The following is a 23,476-nucleotide window of genomic DNA, read 5'->3' as shown; positions in this document are numbered from 1 at the left end:
AAAGCTCGAACCTCCAAACTACAGACTGGAAACTCCATACTTATATACTCCTAAATTCAAACTCTAAACTCTAAGCTGTAAAAACTTCAAACTCCGAAAACTTATGTATGAACTCTGAGCTCCGAAATCTGAACTTGAGCTCTGTACTCTGAAATTTGAACTCTCAATTCCAAGCTCCAAACGAAAGTCTAAACTCCAAACACTAAGCTTCAAACTTTCAATTCCAAACTGTAAACCACTAACTGTAAACTGCAACCTGCAGACTCAAAATTCCAAACACTAAACTGAATTCTACCCTCCGAATTCCAAACTTCAATCTCAAAAATCCAACATCCTAACTCTACTATCCGAACCCCTAGCTCAAAATTCAATACCTCAACCTCCAAACATTAAACCCCTAACTCAAAACTCAAAACGTCAGCTTTCAAACTTAAAACTCCGAAACCCATACTGTGCACTCTGAACCCTGAACTCAAAACTCCAAACTCTTCACTTTTAACTTAATATTATGGACACCAAACTCCGTACTGCAAAACTGTGCATTCTGTAATCTAGGTTTCGAACTCTAAGCTTTAAAGTCTAAACTCAACTCAAAACTCATTGCTTCAAGCCCTAAACTAACTCCATACTCTTCAATCTTATTTCAAAAATCTGCACTGAAAACTGTTCTCTGATCTGCAAATTCTAAACTCATAACTCTACACTTTTAACATTCAACGAAATGGAAGCTCTGAATTTAGCATTGTGATATCTGTACTCTAAACTCTGGATCCAAAATTCTGAATTTAAAAGTCTAAACCCAATGAACCAAAAATTTAAAGCTATGAAATACTACACAGTGTTTCCTGTATATGCAAGTTCTTTTCTACTTGTATCATTCCGCAACTCCTAAATTAACAAATGTAACCACCTAAACAAGCCCCCAGATATCATTTTCATTTGCTCCACCCCACATCCACCGTGTTAACATGAATAGCAATAACCCCCTTTCATCGCGATCACCAGCACACTTACCAGTGAAAAACGTCGAAAATGATAAACTGCACCACGGTTCGCATTAAAATTTCAATTATTTGTGCCAAAACAAACTGTCACCCGCGTCGCCCGGTCATGTTTGGCGAACGCCTCACACGGTGGTGGTAGGTAATTCGCGTGCTGATTTGCGGAACACGCAACAGATGGCAGCAGCAGCAGCAACAGCGAGTGCAAAGTGTTGTGACAAACAATAAACGCGCGCTCTTTTCGCTTTCGCTTTGGCATGGTGGCGGCAGCGGCAGAAATGCACGAGATCAATGTCGCATGAATTACGTCCCTATACATGAACGCTGAAATTAATGCTTAGATTTAGTGCAGCAGCGCTTGTGCGCGGGGTGTGTTTCGAGCATATCGCTACAAACTCGCACGCACATGGTCCCTCCCCTCCACCCCTTCTCTCTATTGCTATTTTTTTTTTCTATTCGCACTTAGCTCAGCCAGACGAAGAACGGCGGGGGTGACTAGACATCGTTAATTTATGTTATTCATAACAAGTGACATAAGCCGGCTCAGTACCAGCGCCGATCTATTGAGTTCGATCAGCCAGCTGTCTGCCGCGAATGGGGTTTAGACAGTCTACGACGTGTGTTTTTCTGCATGCGATTTGGAGAATGATTTATTGGCGCAGGAAATTGGCTGACACCCGGGGTGCGCGCATTATGACATTGACGGCGGGCTCCGATTGAGCCGAAATGATCGCTGTTGCATCAGCGCGGCGGCCGTCTAGGCTTCTTTCTATGCGAGCGAGGATGTCAGCAGTGCTATTCTGTTGACCCTAGGTTGTCCGTAGCGGCTTGAAGCATAAAGTAGCCCTTTTCAAGAGACCCCACTGTATGGAATCACTATAGTTAATTGCTGAATCAGTTAAATCTAGAGAAAATTTTCAATAGGACGTAAGTGACATTGAGAGCCTCTCTTTGTTTACTTTCTCTTTCGTTTATTACGACGTCATTACAACACTTTGCGCTAATTTTCCAGTACATATCGGTTTTTACTAGAATATTATGCAAAGAGTAGAGTAGTAAATGTTGAAATGGCCGAGTAATGAACAGAATAGAAAGACCCCAAAGAGAATCTCTCATTGTTACTTACGTCCTATTGAAAATTTTCTCTAGAAATTTTCCTGAGGCAGTGGCAGTTGATTGTACTAGAGTCAGAGCTTCGCAGTCAACATCTATAATAGTTGTAAATCAGGAACATTCTTTCAATGTTTTGCGAGCTCTTTACCACACTTAATCGCCGCCAGATGGCCACCTTTGATGTAATTAACAGTTCTTCGAAAAATCAGAACAGTCAGAGCTCTAGAAGATAATTCCCATAGGTGCTCGAAGGAAGGTGCGTGCCGGTATTAAGCCATGCTACGCCCAAACCAGTCTTGGCAGGATGTTGATGACCGAAGTGAAACAAGGTTCTCTCGCTGAGTAGGTAGGTAGGTGGTGAGTATTTTACCAGCGCACAACATACCACCGCGCACCATGCTACAACAAGACGAACACACAAAAGCAGCTTAATGAAAATCGCCCTCATTTTCAGGGTGAACCGGAGGCAAGTTGCGATCGTGCCCAAACTATACCTTTTTATAGCAGCTATCTGTGAGAGCTTAACGGAATAAGTCGAAGACCGCAAAATCAATTGACGGAACATCTGGGTGGGTAATTTCTCGCTGCGAATGTCCTTGGCCAGGGACCAGTTTGAGAGAGCAGTGGCAAAGCAGCAAAGCAACCGGTAGTTGGACATTTAACAGTAAATGTGAATAATTGCGCTTACGTCGAGTGCTTTTCATGATATACTGGAAAACATTGTTGCTAACTGAAGGGTCTTTAGGTCAAATCTGTTTGCAACGTTTATGAACAGGTGGCTAAAAATTTTATCGATTATCATGTTCGATACAAATATAACGAAATATTCGGAGAACGCCAGAAATAAACGTATCTCTTTTCAAGGACAGATATTGTTACTTCATTTGATTACTATCATGAATATCAAAAATTAATCAATTATTTAAATTTTCCGGATTGTCGCAAAGCGTCTTTTCCACAAGGTTCCGGTAAACACGATTTAGTATATCAATCACCCGTGGAGTTCCGCACTGTAGGGCATATCTGTTGAAGCAGTCTCTCGTCGTCCGCATATCACTGAAATGTATATTAACGAGATAACATTAATTTATCCTTTTGAACCTATTTCTATTTATTGTATACGTACTGGCACTCGGCGAATGTGAATCTGGATAGCGTGATTGTTGTCAGTTTGGACAGCTTTTCCAGACACTGCCGCATAATTGTGGTGGGTTGATCCTCGCAAGTCAGGTGCTTCATTGTTTCCAGAGGTTCTGAAAAATTGAAATTGAATTGACAAACAAAAGGGGCATTACAAATATGCGGTTGCAGATTTTTCTCAAGCGAAGAAACTTGGTTTGTTATCTTAAACTGAAATTTTACTGACTTAATAATCACAAGTAGGGTAAAGTGCCTATTTTCACCATACTAAGCAGGGTGTCTCACTAATTAATTAATTTCTCGGCCTACAATCGATGGAACGCATAAAAATTGACATCAACAGCTTTGCTTCGTTGTTAAGAATATAATAATACAAATGCGCTGAAAACAATGAAATTCTCGTGTTTGAGCGCAAAGAAAACTCGAATCGAGTGCCCCCAATTGTTGTGCTACCATTTGACTTAATGCGTTGAACAAAGATCGCAGACACTGTTCTAACCAACGGTTTCAAATAAGTAGGGTGATAATAGAAATATGGCGAAAATGGGCTCATCACCCTACTTGGAAAATGGCGAAACATGCATTAGGTATATTTATTTTCAGTCTGCTTCCTCATCTCGTATAGATCAGAAGTCAAAAGCGCACCGCTTGCAAACAGCGTACAAACGGAAAATACTACCTCGCACCTCGCCGCTCTAACGCCCTTTACATGAGAACACAATAGCGATTGACTTTTCGCAAACCCGTCTTAGAGGTCTAGTGTGCGAGGTAGAACAGTTGATCAAGATGAAAATGGAACTTGCGTTTACAGAAGTTTCACACATACAGCTACATCATACGAGACAAGTAGTATTAATAACGTTCAACTCTTAAGCCGAGGCAGAAAGCTTTATGGTGATAAAACACATGCAATTCAGCGTCGAATGTGAAAATGTCAAAACCAAGATACCCGTGTATATGGCCCTAGATATGGCCCTTCACAATCTGGCACCTCGTATCAGCACGGATTAAAATAAAAAGATTTATGTCAAAGCATGGATTAGTGGAAATTGTCATAAACGACACCTAGAGAAACTTTTTCCTTGGCACTCTCAACGGTCTTCGGGTGGTGCGAATGCGGCCGAACCAACCTGTACCGTCATACTTGGACTTACTTTCGAGGGCAGATCATTCCGTGGTGTTAACTACAGAACCCTGGCCAGTCGCCCACGTGTAACCAGACGGTACACTACGGTAAGCCATGCGTCAATGAAACTAAAGGAATCTCATCTACTACAATCAACACCATCAAACATTCTTCGACATAAAATAAATACCGGACAAAGAATATTTCACGGTATCCTCAAAACAACAGTTAACATACCTTGGGAAAAAAATAAACAAGAAAGAAAACACCTATATCAAAGCCACTCGAAAACACAAATACCGTCAAACTTTTCACGGCGAAAATCAAAGCTACTCCAGCGAAGACGATATGGACGCAAAAAGAGAAAAGGAGAAGGCAGACGGAATGATCAGCAAGCGTCAGCCATTAGTTAGTGTTTCTACTATATGCAAGGAGTTCAAATACTACTGTTCTTGTTTTCATGTGCTGTATGTTTTTACCGTTCCCACCTCTCATTTACAAATGTTTTTGTCGTTCTACGTACGATTGTCACAATATCTTACGTCCTTCTGTAGTATATTTTAGTGCATGAGTCGTAAACCCATCTCGGCTTTATTGAATGAATGTCTTATTATTGTACTGTTTTTTTTTCTTCATTATTCCTTATACAAACTCAAAAGAACACGGAAATATGCAACAACAATATAATATAAATTGCCGCGCGATTAAAATAACGCGCACATTAACATACAAATGTTCAAGACCTTCGTGATAAGACAAACCCAGTCGCTAACGCGATCATTAGGGTGAACTGGGCCAATTTAAACCTAGCAAGAGTTTATGAGCTATAGAACTGGAACATGTCAACGGATTTGCAAATACTTATTTTGACCTGAAAGGCTGATCAATTGCGGGCATTTGTTCCCAACGTGACTGTCTTTAACCGTGTTGTAAATAAACAGTTTTGCGCAAAAGTACATTAAATAATAATTTCATTACATTACCATTACTCCTATATGATTGTACTTAATTTCGAATCGTGAAATGAAAAGTTCTTCTTGATATGTAAAACTTTGTAGTAAATATATAATTAAAAAATAGGAGCTGGCCCAAATCTCCTATAGTGGGGTCTATGAAATATAACATCAAAATCTGTCAACCGATTCGCCAATTTTTTTTCTGGATGCTTGACCACTGTGTTCACTTTTCTCTCATACGGTTTTTCACGATTTCTTATCAGATTGTATCTATGACAAATGGTCCGGTTTAGACCAACGCATATTTTACAATTCACACACTAACTGAGCGAAAACAGTTGATAGTCTCACAAGCAAGATATTAGTTGAAATATATTATTAAACAGATCTATAAACACGATAAAGCTTTTGCTTTAATTAGTTGTTGTTGCTAACAAAAGATCTTGTCTAGCGCTCAGAAGCAACATGTGCCCCTAGCGCACTTACATGAAAACTGAGAACCGCCAAATATTGTTTGATGTAACAGAGCTCTATGACAGCTATGAAAACTTTATATACCCTTTTCGCAATATTACCATAGCTAAGGTTCCGAATTGACCAGCGTTCGTCATATAAACGTCCTGGCGATTTAGTCAACGTGGTGGTACTTACGAATTTATAAACGCAATCTCATCCAACATACAAACGCCCGCTCTCGCATGATAAAAAGCACACTCTTCCGGGAGCTCCAAATCTAAATACGGTACTTCTATACACCCCAGTGAGATGGGGAAGCTCCCTTTCTTTATTTAAAGCGTGCACTCAAAATTAAACATCAGAATGACATTCAAAAGCCCACGCGAATATGCAAACGGTTACACGGTTTTATAAATGTATTGAAGCCCGCTAAGTTATAAATACGTTAAAATACATGACATAAAAACTCTCACTCGATCAAACACGTTATTATAGAAACGTTCGTGTCCGTTACGATAATACAAGTCTGCTTACGCTTGGAACAACGAAATCATGACCTTCTGCGCACACCTACGCCCACGTAGAAACGCCTCGGTGATTATGTCAATATGTTAGCCCTTACGAATTTATAAACGCCATCTCAAATGCAATTATACCAACGCCCGTTCCCACAGGAACATGAATTGGGCACGTTCAGAAGCCTCTAGCTTTGGTCCTAGCAGTCTAGGTCCATGCTTTCAATCTTGTTTAAAAAAACAAACTCATGTACACTTAGATGTCTCAGGACGCCAAAGCAAGTACTCTAATGATATGGAGGAACTCATTCCCTTCTGGATCTGAATTGTAGACACAAATTTGCGGTTCGTGCGAACATTAAACGCGAATATGTAAGTGGTTGCACATGTATACTAACGAAGTTATACACACGAAGTTACATACACGCGACACATACGCCCACGTGATTGAAGCCGTTAACGTACAAACACTCGAGTCCTGCACGATAAAACAGCCCCGGTTACAAACTCGAACTTGCATTTGGGACCATCCACGCAAAATCTGGTAAACAAAAACGGTATTTTTTCTCTACTTAAGGTGTAAGGTATTTTTTAATATTAAGAGCCATTGTTCTCAAGAAAGGAGGTGAAGGTAGTAAATTTAGAAAAGTGTGGAATAGGATCATAGGGCAAGCTTAGAGGTTCCTGACGACCTAATCCTTTGTCTTCTACCGCAGGAGTCAATGTTTTGGCATTTGTTCAAATACGAATCACCTTAGTCTGCGGCATACACGGGCATGCGAAAGGTGACTTACCGCCTTAGGTTGTCGGAACCGACAAAAAGTTAAGTCACGAAAAGCTTCCACTTTAAGTATTTTGCGACATTGAAACTCTTGAATGAGCTAGTTTTCGTCCCTTGTCCCTCGTGTTGATTGAACACGGCGTCGGCTGCTTTCACTCGTGAATATTTTAACACCTGCAATTTATAATCGCAGTCTCAAGTGCGATTCTACAAAGGCGCATTCCCACGCGATTATGAATCGGTCGCGTCCGTGAGCCCCTATCCTTGATTCTAGCACCCTAGGTCTATGCTTTCAGTTCTAACATCTGAGCCATATATTCAAAATTAAACTTGCGGTTATACAATCGAATTTATACACGCTATGCTACATACACTCTACCACACACGACATACTAACGCCCACGCGGTCAGACATGTTAACATACAATCGCTCTATATCTTCGCGATCATTCTCGCACATTACGATCTCGCCAACGTGAAAACGCTCGGGTGATTAAGTAAACGTTTTGGCACTTACAAACTTATAAACGCTGTCTCAAACGGAAACCGTAAAACGCCTGCCTTCGCGCGATCATGAATCGATGGCGGTCGAAAGTCCCTACCCTCAGTCTTATCAGCCTAGGTACAGGCATTCAATTGGCCCAGTCTAAAAAAGAAAAAAAAATGACGCTGATTTACACTATACAAGACGTTTCATGGTCACATGATGAGGAACTCCAGAAATACGGGGAAACTCTCGCTTCTAGCATCCGAACCATTCACTGAAAATTAAGTATCAGATTCACGGTGCGCACGTACATTAACGAACACACGCAACTATGCGAATTGCCACACGATTATAAAATCGTTTTTACTACTCGAGTTACATATACGCTAGCACACGCGATCGAACACGTTAACATACAAACGCTCGAGCGCTTCGCCATGATATGCATCCTTCACGATCAACAACGTCTAAGATTTCGCAAACATAGAAAAGCCCTGATGATTAAGTGAACCGGTTCCGACAGCATAGGTCATTAAATTGACTTTACGCTTGTCCGGACATGCCGCAGACTCAGGTGATTCGCATTTAATGCCAAAAGATCCTGACTCCTGCGTTGCAGAAGACAAAGAGTTAAGTAGCCGGGAAACTCTAAGCTTGTTCATCCACGCTTTTCAAAACTTTCTTACTTCAAATCCTTGCTCTTCCTTGAGTACTATGGCTATTAATATTCGAAAAATACTCCACCTTCCAGTCCCTTGCTAATTATATGTCGTTACAATATAAAAAAGGACCTAAGTAATTGGATAATCTGATATCTTGTAATCAGAACAACGCACTCTCAAGCGCGAACATCTGAACCGTACACTCAACATCACGGCCCGCTGCAAATTGACCTTAAGCTTCGTTATAGTGAGTGACATTTCCCGTCTCGTCTGCAGTTGTAGTAAGTGACTCCGACAGGAATCGGAGAATCAAGTTCTACAGCTCCAGTTGACCCATCCTAAAAAAAGAAATGTAGCCTGCTGAAAATTGAAATTTCAACATGGTGATTCTTATTCTGAGCCACCCTGTACGAGAATAATAGCATTTATAGTGTCACTATTACTACTTAAATTCATTTGTCCAATTTTTGCATTTGTCAGAATTTTTTGCTTCGATTATAGAGGTTTTAATCTTAGGGTGATTCGCCTCTTTTTCGGGTTAGAGAAATCTCTACAAAAATCGCTAACCATATGTGCGGGGTTGGTAATCGAACTCGGGTGAGCTGTATTCAAGACAATCGATTTACCAACTACGCTATCTCGAGCAAATACTCATGGGTTCAAACACCACACAGCCCCTTCAAAAGACCTTAAACATGGTCCGTGCCAAAATTCCCAACCATCAAGACATCATAAAATGGTCTCAATAACCCATAAATACACCAACATATGGTATTTTATATGGGATCTACCGGACCATGGTAATGGTGTTTTTATGGGTTGAACCCATTTCAAACACCCACGTCAAGCCCCATGAGCATGGGGGTATTATGTTCTTTCCGTTTGCTCGGGATGCCGGCCCCTAAAAAGTGGTTCTTATATATTATGATTTATTGATAATGGTTTTACCCTCAGAGGTTTTTGAGATGGAAAATAAATTCTGGACGATGTTTGGGATGAACTTACAGTTACAATTCTGCAATATCTGGTCTTACTATGCTATATTTCTCCCTAAGTCTTGCAAAAGCTTGCTAAGCCGAACCAAATGTTTCGATTTCACTAATTCTCATCAGCTTAAAATGAACTCATTTTTTTACGGCACATCACGCTCGACTAGGAACATGCCCAAATCACAATTAATGTCTCCGTTTTTGAAGCCAGAGTCAATCCGGCGCTCGCTGTCACTAGCTTAGTGCCGGATTATGATAAGACGAAGTCGAAACGCAAATTAGATAACTAATTTAATAAGAAATGGTTATGAGCTCATATCCAGGATCCAAAGAAGCCACTGGAATTCACATATCGTTATAGTTATCGAGTATTTGGCGGAACCGAAAATCGTTATCTTGAAAGAAATGGCGTCCACCATTGATTTCCGTCATCTACTCGTCAGCCCCATACAGAACATAAAAAATATCATCTTCTCAACAAGACCGTTCAAAAAATACCCATGTTACTGAGAAACTTTAATCATCAATTTCCGGCATCTACTTACCAACACCTTTTAGTTGAGCTCCATATTAATGTAAATTTTAGTGTTTATGGTGACGCCATCTTAGATTTCGAAATTATTCCAGTAATCAATTTCCGGCATTCACTGATGAAACTTGAGAGGGGACATTTTTAAAGTACGGGACGTGTCCTCCGCGTAATAAAAACCTGTGTATGCTACCAAATCTCAACCGTTAAAGAACTATTGATCACTTGCACTGATTTTCATGATTATTTTATATTTTAGACGGCAAAAGTGAGAGTTTGGCGGAATCATAGGCAAGGAAACCACATTGAATTCTGTATTTCACTCAAAACGTTTTTTTACCCATCTGCAGTGTCAAGAATTGAAAAAAAAACTCAAATTAAAAACATCTATCGAATATTGGAATATTTCTAATCTGTTGAATATCGGTATATTTGCAGACATCCACCGAATTTTCTTACCGTTCTAAAAATATACCCGAATTGTTAAATAAATCTGTGTCATTACACAAAAATTTGTTCATCTTGCATTTTCAATATGAAGAAAAATAATTTAAAAATTATCGTAATTATTTTTCCATCTGACCACGTGAACGCAACTTGGCATTGCGCATGGAGAGGTTTGTTTGCAACGGGAAAACATTTGCTTCCTCACCAACTTCTCCATGGGGGGTCATTTCTCTCTCTCTCTCTCTCTCTCTCTCTCTCTCTCTCTCTCTCTCTCTCTCTCTCTCTCTCTCTCTCTCTCTCTCTCTCTCTCTCTCTCTCTCTCTCGTTGTCGTACACGTCCATGTTATCCAAATTACTGCTACCTAGATGTTCACGATCTACATCCGTTCCGTTGGTGGTATTGGTTTGCTCAATGATAGTGCTGACTGCTGTTTTTGAGGTACTGTGCTCAGCTTCTGCAGTTGTCATTATACCCGGACCAGCGCCCACAAATTTGGGAACCGTTTGTGGTTCAGGTAATAATATTGTGTGTTGTTTGTGTTGGGTTTGATTTCCGGTTTTGCTTAGCGGTTTCTGAGCACAGCTTTCCGTAATGTGCCATCTGTTCGCAGAACTAGTGCGTACTGCATTGTCAAAGTGGAAAGAATGGTCTGTGTAATGGACTGCCAGTTGTCAGTTCAGAAAAATGGGTCTGTCCAACAGCAATCTCACCACAAAACACCACTGTTAATACCTTGGGAGTAGTTTTTTGTATTGTCCCTAACGAATTCCATTCCGACAAATGTTGATATAATTTTTTCAATGGCCATATCGAAAGAACAACAGTTTATGCAACAGTACCTCGATTTTCCTATTTGCCATATACACGGGGATATTAACCGCTGTCACACACAATCGCATGATTCAACCACTAGCCGATGAATTTGAAAACAAAGCGTGCGCTCCAATTACACGACATTGAATTAAAAGTAATACGGTCCTATAATTAAGGGAAACAGCAAGTGAATTTTACTAACGCCGAAAAAAGTTCCATTAAAACGACAAGGTAGAAATGAATGGAATGGTAGGCTCACTGTTACTTTATGTAGCCATTTTTTCAAATGCTTGTAGAACAACAAAAATAGCTTTATTGCTCACATTTTTGAAAGGTTTACAATAAAATTCTTCTCGATAGTTTTATTAATGTTATGTTGGCGACTTTACCGGTGCTCACGGTAAAGAGGGACAAGTCGGTCTTCTTCAGGAGGCATGTTGGCAGGCTTGAGCGATTCGTAGTTATGCTGCCTAAACTCGACCCCTGTCAACAGAAAACAAAAGACTGGCCTGTAGGATTTTAAGCCTGTTTATAATGACCCTGCCGTTTTATTTACTTTATTCATTTTATTAAATTTATTCATATTGTTCTCTTCTTCACTTTGTGTATTTCCTATTTATTTTCTTCATTTTAATCCTTTAATTCATTCAATTAATTTTAATCACTTTATTTTATTTATGAAACATATAGTTTCGTTTTTTCATAAATTAATTTGATTGTTTTGGTTCATTTTATGCACCTTATTTTTTCATTTTAGTTATTTTATTCATTTATCACATTTTATTTGTTACATTGAATTAATTAATTTTATACGTTTCATTTATTTCGTTCATTAAATAAAATTATTCATTTTATCCATCTTATTATTTTTGCTCTAAATGAACATTGAACATTCATTGAAGGCATAATTGATTTTATTCATTATTCAGTGAGGATTCGTTTTAATAAGCCCCCGATTTTGTCTGCTTCTCGTGAAAATTAGACATTAGAGTCTCTCCGCACTTTCTTGCATTGAATGTTCATCTTCGACATGTTATCGAATAGTATTGACTGTCCCACAATTCTTTTTATAATCAAATTGTTTGTTCCTCTTCGTGGTATAAGGAATCGTCGACATCTGTGGATTCCTAGACACCGTACAGCTTATGACCAGAATAATCCGGTGGACAGATGTTGTAGCAAATTCAACGAAACTGCTATAGTTTTGACCTCCATATCACTAAATCTAGTTAAAAATTTTGAATATTGACATTAACAGTAGTATTAAGAGTAATCTGTACGGTATATATGCCGAAGATGATGCAAATTTTAAAAAAAATCATTTAATGGGGTCTTGCAGACGAACCAAGTTCAGTCCGAGTAGATCTTTTATTCAGCATATTTTTCCTAGAGATAAAAGAGACTAAAGAGGAATATTTTAGAAGCATCGGTTTATTAAATAGAAAGCAAAAAAATTGTCCAAATTTGGCCCATTTTATAAGTCTTAAATACACCAAGGGACTGATAAAAAACGGGTGTTTGTTTCATTCATTTTATTATTTTAATTATTTTTTTATTTGTTATGCAATTTGTTCATTTTATGTTTTTCATTCCATGAATAAATAGTTCCATTGCATACGTTTCGTGTCTAGTTGCGTGCACATTTCGCATAAATTTCGAAAAAAAAGTAATTAAAGACTAAAGCAATGACATGTCTCACTAATAGGTGGATTGAAATTTCTTTCAGAGCTTTAAAGAGGTTAATAAAGTGTTTCCTATTATTTACTAGTGTTAACGAAATGGTTTATCATATAACCTTTACATAGATGCTTTTGCTTAGAGAAACTCGAAAAGGGTCCAGTGGACCCGTAAACGGAGACACTTACGCACGTTCCGCAAAAAGAAAATACGTCCAACAGTAGTCTCCAACAGTATCTAGCCAATAGATAAAAAATGTCGCGATGCGTCCTTGAAATCAACCTGCGGGTTTGTTTTGAGAAGAGCGTCAAACTCATATCAGGTCTGTTGAATGTAACAAGCTCCCTTCCTAGTTACTTAGATTGGTTGTCTAGGTTCTTTCGCATGTCTAAGAGCGAGTGTTCAGTGGGCAAAAATTTCTAGGAATTTTTACAGTTAGATTCGAGAAAAAAGAAATAATAGATTTTCAAAAGAGCAGGGAACCTTTATGGATTTCATAGAGCATGGTTTCAAAGTAATCCCGATCAGAATGAAATAACAATTTTATAACAGAATGCAATTTTCGTAACAAATTGTGTTATAAATTAGGTCTCGTTAGTAGTTAAAATAACAGAAAACTATAACAAGTAACAACGTGAGTTATATTTTTGAACTCTTTTTGTTATGTGTTTCTGACCGGGATACGTCAATGAGTTCATAGAGTGCTGTGAAGTGGTGCATAATAATTGTTATTAAATGAGCTTACTTGATGCAGGATCAGTACAGATGGCTGTCTTCATCACGGCAATTGCGAGGGACAGAATGTTCACGATTGGTTGCTGCGGTGAGCATTCTTCCATGCGCTGCATGAAATCGGAAGAACATTGAAGTGACGATTGAAACGCAGGGCATCCTCTAGAATTGGTGAGTACTCGTCAAAATACTCGTGTGACACAAGATTATTTAGCAAATACCGTAGACGATCCGTTCGATCCTGACTCTGTAGATCACTGTTCGGCTCTCGATTCTGGTTTTCAGTGAAACACATGGCTATTTCGGAAGTAAGAACATCTATAATAGTTCCTATATCTGACTGCAAGAATACCGGGCAAAAATGTACAGTATTTTCTGTCCGAGATTGATATTCCACGGGAAGCATAGCTGCAACTACTGCGATTATATTTCGTGAGTCGCTTGAATTACTATGTAAAAAATAACAATTCACCTACGTGGAAAGACAGCTACGAACAATACATTTAAATGCATGTGGCTTCCGGAACTCATTTTTCAGCTTGATTGGGAAATTAAATTATATTTATACACTTGACTAGCATCCATAAACTGGAAACTTTTCTGTTTCGATATTGTGAGTTGAGGTTAAAAATCTATCTTACACTGATAAATGAGGGATTTAGACTGTATTATCGAAGCTTGTCTTTTGGCATCTAGCATTACTTAAAACGTTGAGACGTTGTGAGTCAAATCTAGTTGCGCAGAAGATATTATTTCGCCCAATATAAGCAAAAAACAAACAAAACAGTCAAAGCTCTACATCAATAAAAAAAAGTATAAGCAAAAAACTCATTCACAATTTATCACTAATGTCGGCTAACTCTATACCCATCAGCAAAGTCAAGGTCATAAAATGACATGTTTTAGCCTCATTTGAACAATGCACACAATAACTCATAACTCAACTTCTGCCCACCGAAAACCATTATTCACCCGATCCGGAACTTCACCACCATCCACTTACTTTCACACTTAAACGATAGGGAAAATAACAAAAAAACCGCGCAAAATTCCACCAGCTCGACGAGGACGCAATGGCGCACTTGTTACCATCATGATCCACATGCCAACTGCCTGCTCTTATCTGTCAATGCCCCGCCGTCGCCAATTGATGGAAGTACACCCCACTTTAAATGGCGGTAATTTGTCACCTTAATTCACTTCCACTTTGCAATCTAAATGGCTAAATGGCTCGCTATTGTTAACCGCTGGCAGACTGTCCGAACGAGTGGCAAACCGTCCGGGAGCCGGGGTTTTAACAGCCGATGCGACAGCCAACCACCAGCTCCGGCTCGGCTGTGTCCACCGATCATCGCAGTGATCTAGATCGAGAACAAAGGTGAGTCGTTTTTTGTTGTGTCCGGTACGCAATGGCGAACAATATAAGCCCTTTGTCCGGGCGACGGGCTGCATCAGTGCGAGTTGGATGGTACTCGCAGAATTCCGGGAACCTTAGCGTAGACTAGCTCGATCTACATAGAGTGAAAGTCAGATATTATTTTCGAAGATGGTACCTCGCCTGAATCTAGTAATTCTGGTCGACTTTTTAATCGTGTTTGTGGCAGGTATTTGATTCCGGTGCTCTGTTGAACGTTGAGTTAATCACAATTGTTTTCTCCTGGATCAGAAACTTTTGCGGCGATGCCAGCTCCGGTGCTGGAAGCGGCCGAGTTCATGCAGGAGATCAAAGCGGAGTGCCAAAATGCTACCGGAAGTGAGAAAGCCTACCAGGATTTGCTGACCGTGTTGAATCAGGATACTCCCCGATGTTTTACCGGTCACGTGAACATGAGCTTTCTGCAGGCACCGGTGGACGATATGAGTAAGCAGGAGCAGTCCATGATGTTGGAAGAGTGAGTTGAAACTATTTTCAGAAATTGACGGGACATTTGACGTTTCTATGGTTTGAATTAGAATCTGCGGTCAAATCGGGAAAGCGTTGGTATGCATGGATCCCGTGGTGGCAAAACTCAAACCTTGTGTGACGGATCCGGATGATTTGGAGATTCTACAGAAAATCGTAGACAGTGTACCGGAAGCGTTGAAGATGGTCTGTAACAACAGTGGCGAGATGCTGATGAGTTAGTACCTATTTCGAGACTCAGGGCACGATTTGAAGTGACTGATTCTATTTCAGAACTACGTGAACCACTTTCCAGATCATGCGCCATAGAACTGGCACCAGCCGTTGACGACTGTATGGATGAGATATCAAACAAGACTATGGAGACGGATCTGAAGCAGTATACGGTTACGGAATGCAAGTAGGTGTCGGCGGTTGGTCATTGGATTGCCCAGAAAAAAACGAATATTGGAAAACTATATCGGCCAACTCGAAGTCGATTCCTAACCCCACAAAGAGTGTCCGGTTTAAGGTTGAGCCGAATCGATCGGGTCTAGATGCCGAACAGCCGTCCATGAAATTTGTGTATGATTTTTCGACGACAATCTATATGGAGAAAAATTACTTGTTCACATTTTTACCAGGCAATGTAGGCGTCAGAACATTACTAGAATTGAGATTCTAAAGGACAATTTTATCTCCTTAATCTTTATCAGAGACGAGCAAACAACATTCGAATAAGAAATTAAACTTCTAATGGAGTTAGATTTAAACAGATCCAACGTTCCACATTCCACTGGATAGAGGGTTCTAAAATAACTTTTTGACGAAGCGATTTATAATGTTACAATATTCAGAGGGATTACTTCGAAAAGCCTATTTTCTAACATTGTAGAAGACACCAGGTTTCTAACTCACGCCATTTAGAAGTTAGTGTTGGTGCACTCTTTGCGGCGAAATTCGGAACTACCATTTGCTGATCGAAAAATGTTGCATCTTAAGCACTAACATTCTTCCGAATGTACCGTTCAGCCAAACTCAGCCATTTTTTTAACAAAATATATTATTTTGTTATATTTGATTCATGAGCTATCACTATGCGCTGTTAGGCCCTGTGCAAAACTAACTCAAACACCAGATTGTTAAAAGCGTAATGACGTTTTCGGATGATTTTGGATCGATAAGCTGTCTAACAGAGTTGCAGTCAATAGAACTGTTTTTCGGAATTCTAGTGATGTTTTGAAGCCTAGCCATCTAGTGGCGAAAATGTGAACAAGTTTCCTATTTATAGATTGTCGAAAACCCCATACAAACTTCAAGGACGTTGGCCCGTTATTTAGACCTAATCGAATTGGCTCAAAATCGTACCAGACACTCCTTGCGGGAATAGGAATTGAGCATGGCACGGTATCAATCTTTTTTCTCTGGTTACCCTATCGATAATCAACACATTCAGAATTCATTTTTTTTATTGCAGTGAAATCTACAAAATGCGAGATTGTATCAACATGCGCATTCGGGACTGCGGAGCTTTAACGTTTTTGGAGTTGTTCAGCCTATTCTACCGGAACTTGCTGAGTCTTACGCCGTGTAAATGAAACGATTGGTTCTAGGATTTTCATGTTATTTTATCATACGAATAAATGTTTGGCTCAGACCTCTAATTGCGATGGCGTTACGAATTTCTTGTGTTTCAAAACTGGGTATGGTAAGAGGTCCAGCGATAGGTTATTGTGAGTTGTCGCAATTCATCACTACCAATGCTATTTTGAGCTACACGCGCGTTTAATTTTCGGTAAGTTTTGTTGCATCTCTCAGCAGTTGGCTGCCGAGAGAAAAAGTGAAATTGGATTCCAAATATTTACAATATATTGTGTTCACATTTTAAATCCATGTCACATGATATTTTTGGTTTTTCTAGAACCGTTGGAAACTCTTTGTTTCTTCTCAATTGATCAGGTGCTATTTCGTTCCTTCTGAGCTTGTTGATATTTTTGGCAGCCTTTCAAGAGAAAAAAAATTGTTGCGGAAGACCCATTTGTTTGAAATTAGTGCAATACTACATGCAAGACACGCGGCACAAACAACCGATCATGCAGACGATCCTTGCCGAAGAAGACGCAAAACAGTCTCTGTGCGATTGTCAACCATAATCTTCGGGGTTGTTGAAACAGCCAATCCCGTCTTTCAGTAGATCCATGCATGCCAAGTTCAAATCGATAGCTGCACCATCGATCTCTACTTTGTGAGCGGGTTTGTAAACGCGTCATTTCTTCATGAATGTCATTTGTTTGTTTTAGACAAAATATCACAATTCTGATCTTATCTGGGCGAATTAGAATACTAGAATATTAGAAAATCAAACCTGACATACGTCAACAGTTTTGGTACCGCGAAAAAAGTCCTTATGCTACATTTGAGCGCAATCGAAAGACAATGTCATGAAGCGTCAAGATCTGGTGTAATGTTGAAAGAATCCCTTTGTGGCACAAGTAAAATTCTTGAATTGATATGAGCCTTGAGTTTGGAAATGCGGCTTTTGTTTTTTGTATGCCAAATGTTTTAGAAATCCATGAAATGCCGAAATCTGGCGTCAAATTAAAAAAAACCTTTTTCCATGGATTTTTATTTGAAAATCTCAGTTTAAAAAATTAAAAATACCAGGGAGGCATGCATTTCTAAGACATTGGGCATCCCTAGTAACTTGACGCGTGCTATAAAACTTCAATTGTTACTTAAGATAGAAAATAAATTAAAAGCAGCCTTTTCAAACCCCCATATAAACTAAAATCCAGAATTTTTAGATCTCAACGTTTCATTACATCCTAAGCCATTTAGCATCAAAGATTCGAATTGAATCTTTGAATCTTCTAAGGGTCTTATCGAGTTTTTTCACGGGTGAATTTTTTTGCACTATGGCCGTTTTGCCCAACTTCTTAATCGTTTCCGATTGAGCTAAACTTTTACAAAGAGACTTTTTTCGAGGTGCTTTCGGCTATTAAATTTAATGTTCACGTGTTTCCCATACATGTCATTGCCATTCTAATGAACAGTCTTCTGAATAGATGCTCCCTCCGTCATCGTCACCAGATTTCATAGATATACAGTAAAAGATTTGCGGCTGAAATTTCAATGAAATGAACGATAGTCAAACATGAACCGAAGAGGTGCACAATTGAGACTCCGCCAAGGGCGCCAGAAGACCACGCTACGGCTCTGATCCTTACAACTTAACAATGAAGCTAGGAGGACACCTCCACTACTTCTTAGTATGGGGTACAATGCGAACGACTGGAGATTGGAGATAGAATAGTGGACTTCCAGGAAGGATGAGTCCCATGAGCTACCGCTACGAAGGGACGGAGAGAGCAGCTATCGAAGACATTTAGCAGGAAACGCTGGGATTGTGATGAATGCTGCGTTTAGGAGACACCAGTCACTCATCCTCGCGGGAACACAGGCGTAGAATCATGTGGACGACTGGGATGAACGAATTCGTGATCCATGCATACTATATTTCCACAGCGCTTGAAAGCAACATGAGCAGACAACTTCAGATACTTGAGCTGTTCGATGATGCGTACCCATAGTTTTCCGGACGTCTGAATTATAACGCGATGAACGCAGAGCAATCATCCGCAACAATATGCTCACCCCAGCGGAAGTCGATCTGATCCAGCAGAAACTACAGAGAGTACCAAGTAGAAGGAACAATAGAGCAATGTGTCGATGTGTCGAGGCGAAGTTTAGTAAGATTGGACGCGTCATTTACGAATGAGGATCGCGAACCTGTGGCACCGGTAGAGGCATCTGCGACTGAAGCCCTATCATTGCCAGAAGACCCACCCATTGATCGGCATCTTTTACGCGATTTGGTCTTCAATTGGGACGAAGCGATTACGCAGTATCGCGACATGGACCCAATGTTTCGTCCCAAGATCGCCAAGCTTCAGTATTCTTTTAAGTTGTCCGGCGCACTTCAGATCATGAACATTCTTTCATTGCACCTTGAATTTGTTCAGAACCCGGAAGATCTGAAGCTATTAGTATTCTGTGCTGCATTAACGACTGTTAAACATTTAGGATACTGACTTACACCTGGAGACGACTCGTCTCAACATCACCGGAAAAGGCGAGTACCTCCATGGCAACGGAGATTGAAGAGTCGGATCTCGGAAAAAACGTGTCGCTATTGAAAGGCTGACCGCGCACAGAGACGGAAAAAGATCAGCGCAATTGTGTCATCATATGGCTGCTGTCATTATATCTACTGAGTTTCGCAAGCTGGGAGCTCACCAGCTGCTGGAGAAAATCGTCAAGTGTCTTAAAAAAGTGCTAAGGCGTTACACTGACTGTTAAGTGATAACGAGCAAGCGTTCTATGACCATATTAGTCACGAGAAGCCCGATTTCTGCGGAGGTCTACCGGATATCGACGACGTCACTAGCTTTTGGGCCGATAAATGGGAGAGGGGGGGGGGGGGTGGCGTACAACATCCCGAAGGGTAACCGTCGCAAGAAGGAATGGGCAGGCGAAGAAATTGACGAGATGTCCGCTGTCACCGTCGAAAGAAATGATGTACTCGAGGCTACGCGGTATCTTAGGAGTTGGGTGGCACTTGGATCGTACCGTGTCCAAATTTTTTGGTACAAGAAGCTGACCGATTTACATCCTACAATTACTGTATGTTTCAACAGGACGTTACGCGAACCACGCATATTACCGAATGCCATCACTTGTGTACCACAATTCTCCTTCTCAAAGACAGCAACACGTCCAACCCATCAAAGTACATACCAATTATATGTCTATCAAGTCTGTACGCGATCCTGAGAACCATCATCACAATGAACGTATGGACCCATTGTGAGCAGAATAGCATCTTGACAGAGGAGCTGAAGGGACGCAAGAAAAACACACATGGCTGCTAAGATCAATACTCATCAGTCATTGTTGGACAAGCAGTGTATAACCAAGGGAACCTTAGTGTGGCCTATATCGATTACAAGAAGACATACGACTCCATAACACCCTCGTTCCTCGTCAAGGTATTGGACATGAAGAAAGTCGATCCTGTACTCGTGAGGTCCCTGCGGCAGGCAATGGAGAGATGGACGACATTAAAGCAGCCCAGAAGTAAGGAAGACGTGTTGCAGTCTAAAACGCTTCCCGTCTTGAGGGGGATACTCCAAGGCGATTCGTTCAACCCGCTTTGGCGATGAACCCCCTCAGTACACAGTATTTTAAAACGTCGTTTTCGTGCTCAAAATAAATAGCGTCTAAACCGTTAGCTTTATAAGTGTAGTTTGTTTGGAGAAGTTGTTGCTCTTATGATTGCGCATCCACAGGAGTATAGCGTTCAGTAATTAATTCACCTAACGTCGACTAACAAACGGGCCACTATACGAAAGTAAAAAGCTAGTACTTTCAGTATGTTATAATGTTGTTTGCTCCTTAACGAGTAATTCAAGGTGGAAGCTACCCTAAAAATATCACAAACTTTGGAATATCTTTTTAAATTCAACAGATAGGAAATAACTATGTTCGGCAAAAATATGTGTTTCGATACAGCAAACAACTATTTGGAAGATTCCAAGAAGGTAGGAGAATTTCTGAAAAAGTTATCATGAAAAAACTAATTTTATGGGGTCTTCCATATAATATGTTCCATAACTTGAAAACTATTAAAGCTATTCTTTTACAATAACATTTGCTACAACTTTGCCGAAGACACAAAGTCTGTATCTTAATTAGTTCAGAAAATAAATTTCTAACACTTATAGGTGAATTAATCACTAAATGACATTACTCCTGTGGATGTTTTTCACATAATTGCTTTCGCTTCACTAACCATTTCGAGCTGTTTTTCCCGTTGGATACCACCATAAAGTCTTTTTTTTCGATAGTGGGTGAAAAGAGTTCTCAGTATCCGTATTGATATTGCACAAACCAAAAATAAATTTTTTAAATGCGGTTGGGGTAAGTTAGCGGTGATACAGTGCAAGTTGGCGATACTATTAACAATGCAAAGAAAGTCACTAATTAATTTTCCTTCCCCAAGGTTGATGGGTTTGACTGTATTGCAAACATCTTCATTTCGTGCGTCAGTGCTAGAGAGCTTGTGACAGACAATTGCTTTAAGATAGTTATTGCATTACGTCTCGATAGTGGTGCATCGAGGAGACCGGGAGAGCCCTTTTTTTTTTTTTTTTTGTGTTTTTTTCATACTTTGCACCAGTCATAACTATCGATCAACCACTAGCCTGTGCGCGCTGACGTGGCCGACTGGCGGGTCGACGTGGATTGACTTTTGCTGTGGGCCGTATTTGAAAACATTGGTCCGCAGTGTAATGGCAGTATTGGTCGACATGGCTCGCAGTGGGTGTCGTTTTATCGGTCGACTTGGTCATCGTGTACAGGCTAATTAAATAAATGTTCAAGTAGAAGCCTATTAGTGTTAATGTAGTAATAACTGTAGTTTTTAGTGCTAGTATACAACTGTTATGTGTTAGTCATATGTCTATCTGTGTATGTGTTCGTGTATGTGTGTATTTGTGAAAGTTGTGTCAGGGAATGGATGCAGAACTGGCGTATTCACTACAAACGCTCGTGACCTTCGCAATAACACAATTCTGGTCACAAACGCGAACATGAATGAATCTGTCACGTTCTGAAGTCTACCCTTGGTCCTAGCAGCCTAGACTCATACCTTCAGTTGGATCAATCAAAAACATGACGCTCATGTTCACTAAACAACACGATCCATGGCGGCATGGCCGTGAACTGTAGTGATATGGGTTAAGTCTACGGCTCTTCTAGTGTTAGAGCCGTAGACTTAAAATTTACGGTCCGCGCGATCATTTAAGAATGGTGATTGAGTAGCCTTTTGGCATTTATAAACTCATGAACGCGATCTCAAACGCGGACTTACAAAGGTCCGTTTTCGCGCGATCATGAATCCGTCACATTCGAAAGCTCCTCACACTTGTTTCTAGTAGCATAAATCCGTACCTTCAGTCGGACCAATCCAAAAAATGACGCTCATGTCCACCAAATAACACGTTTCATGGTGACATGAACCGGGAACTAATGATATGAAGAATTTAGCATTCAGCACGTTGCCATACAAACGCTTTAGACCTTCGCGATCATCCATGCACACCAAAGCCCGCGGTCACGCAAAAATAAAAACGGCCCTATGATTAAGTGAATGTTTTAGCAATAATAAACTTATCAACGCGGAGCGGAAACCTAAAAACACCCAGGTTCGCGGAATGATACATCGGTCTCGCCCGAAAATCTCTACCTTCGGTCTTAGCAGTTGGACAAAAATGACGCCCATATTCACTAAACATCACATTCCATGGGTGATATGAGGAGACTTACTCTCTTCTAGCATCTGAACTGCACGCTAAAAATTAAGTATCAGATGCAAGGTCCACACATGATCATTCAAGAATATGGCCACATGGTTATAAAATCGAACTAGTGCACGCAATGTTACAAAAAGCACACGCGACAAACACGTTAACATACAAACGCTCGAGCTCTTCGCGATCATCCAAGTACACCTGCGCTGCCGATCTCACAAACAGAATAACATCGCGGTGACTAAGTGAACGTTTTAGTACTTATAAATTTACAATCGCTTTCACAAAAGTGAACCTAAAAATGCTCGTGTTCGCGCGGTCATGAATCGGTTACGTGCGGAAGTCACTATTCTCGGCCCTAGCAGGCTAGGTCCATTCATTCAGTCGGATCAATAAAAAATGACGGTAATATCCACTAAATTAATTGGTGACACGACCGGAAACTCTAGTGATATGGAAAAATTTACTCTCTACTAGCGTCTGAGCCATACACCGAAAATTATGCATCAAATTCACAGTCCGTGCGCGATCATCCAAGAAAATACACGAATATGCGAATGGATACACGGTTATAAAATCGAGTTTATACATGTGAAGTTACATGCACGCTACAATGAATACAGCGAAGACCCGTTTTTATCAGCCCCTTGGTGAATTTTAAGCTGATAAAATGGGGACATTGATAAAATCGGGACATATATTTTTCTTTCTGTTTTAAGAAACAGAAGCTCTTAAAATATTCTTCTTTGGTCCCTAGATATAGCCTCATAAACATTTCGGATTATTTAGCCTAAACTTC

The 23,476-nt window shown here is 40.2% G+C and overlaps 2 protein-coding genes across 11 annotated transcripts; one reads left to right on the top strand and one right to left on the bottom strand.

Annotated features, from left to right (window-relative positions):
• Window positions 1-2,878: 2,878 nt before the first annotated feature.
• LOC131691493 (uncharacterized) lies at window positions 2,879-14,627 on the bottom strand. 9 transcript variants are annotated; one of them, XM_058977939.1, is made up of 6 exons: window positions 14,381-14,627; window positions 13,902-14,067; window positions 13,647-13,839; window positions 13,439-13,587; window positions 3,241-3,367; window positions 2,879-3,170 (listed from the first exon to the last, which is right to left on the bottom strand). In XM_058977939.1, exons 2-6 carry the CDS (start codon window positions 13,954-13,956, stop codon window positions 3,029-3,031), a joined length of 666 nt encoding a protein of 221 aa, XP_058833922.1. In that variant the 5' UTR covers window positions 13,957-14,067; window positions 14,381-14,627; the 3' UTR covers window positions 2,879-3,028. The 9 variants fall into 9 exon arrangements, with proteins under 9 accessions (XP_058833922.1, XP_058833923.1, XP_058833921.1 ...); XM_058977940.1 differs by having other exon boundaries at window positions 13,902-13,963; XM_058977938.1 differs by having other exon boundaries at window positions 13,647-13,842; window positions 13,902-13,963; window positions 14,381-14,623.
• Window positions 14,628-14,859: 232 nt separating this feature from the next.
• Window positions 14,860-16,989, top strand: LOC131691492 (uncharacterized). 2 transcript variants are annotated; one of them, XM_058977932.1, is made up of 5 exons: window positions 14,860-15,029; window positions 15,092-15,317; window positions 15,379-15,545; window positions 15,602-15,728; window positions 16,780-16,989. In XM_058977932.1, exons 1-5 carry the CDS (start codon window positions 14,972-14,974, stop codon window positions 16,841-16,843), a joined length of 642 nt encoding a protein of 213 aa, XP_058833915.1. In that variant the 5' UTR covers window positions 14,860-14,971; the 3' UTR covers window positions 16,844-16,989. The 2 variants fall into 2 exon arrangements, with proteins under 2 accessions (XP_058833915.1, XP_058833914.1); XM_058977931.1 differs by having other exon boundaries at window positions 14,861-15,029; window positions 16,785-16,989.
• The last annotated feature ends 6,487 nt before the right edge of the window (window positions 16,990-23,476 follow it).

This window comes from Topomyia yanbarensis, chromosome 3, assembly GCF_030247195.1.
Source record: "Topomyia yanbarensis strain Yona2022 chromosome 3, ASM3024719v1, whole genome shotgun sequence".
NCBI lineage: Eukaryota > Metazoa > Arthropoda > Insecta > Diptera > Culicidae > Topomyia > Topomyia yanbarensis.
This window is presented reverse-complemented; position numbering and strand designations above follow the sequence as displayed.

Coding starts and splice junctions, on each gene's coding strand:
- LOC131691492 (XM_058977931.1), top strand. CDS start 14,972: ATGGTACCTCGCCTGAATCTAGTAATTCTGGTCGACTTTTTAATCGTG. Junction 15,318..15,378: donor CAGTCCATGATGTTGGAAGA/GTGAGTTGAAAC, acceptor GGTTTGAATTAG/AATCTGCGGTCAAATCGGGA. Junction 15,729..16,784: donor TATACGGTTACGGAATGCAA/GTAGGTGTCGGC, acceptor TTTTTATTGCAG/TGAAATCTACAAAATGCGAG.
- LOC131691493 (XM_058977938.1), bottom strand. CDS start 13,956: ATGAGTTCCGGAAGCCACATGCATTTAAATGTATTGTTCGTAGCTGTC. Junction 13,588..13,646: donor GATCGAACGGATCGTCTACG/GTATTTGCTAAA, acceptor CACCAATTCTAG/AGGATGCCCTGCGTTTCAAT. Junction 3,171..3,240: donor TTCACATTCGCCGAGTGCCA/GTACGTATACAA, acceptor TATACATTTCAG/TGATATGCGGACGACGAGAG.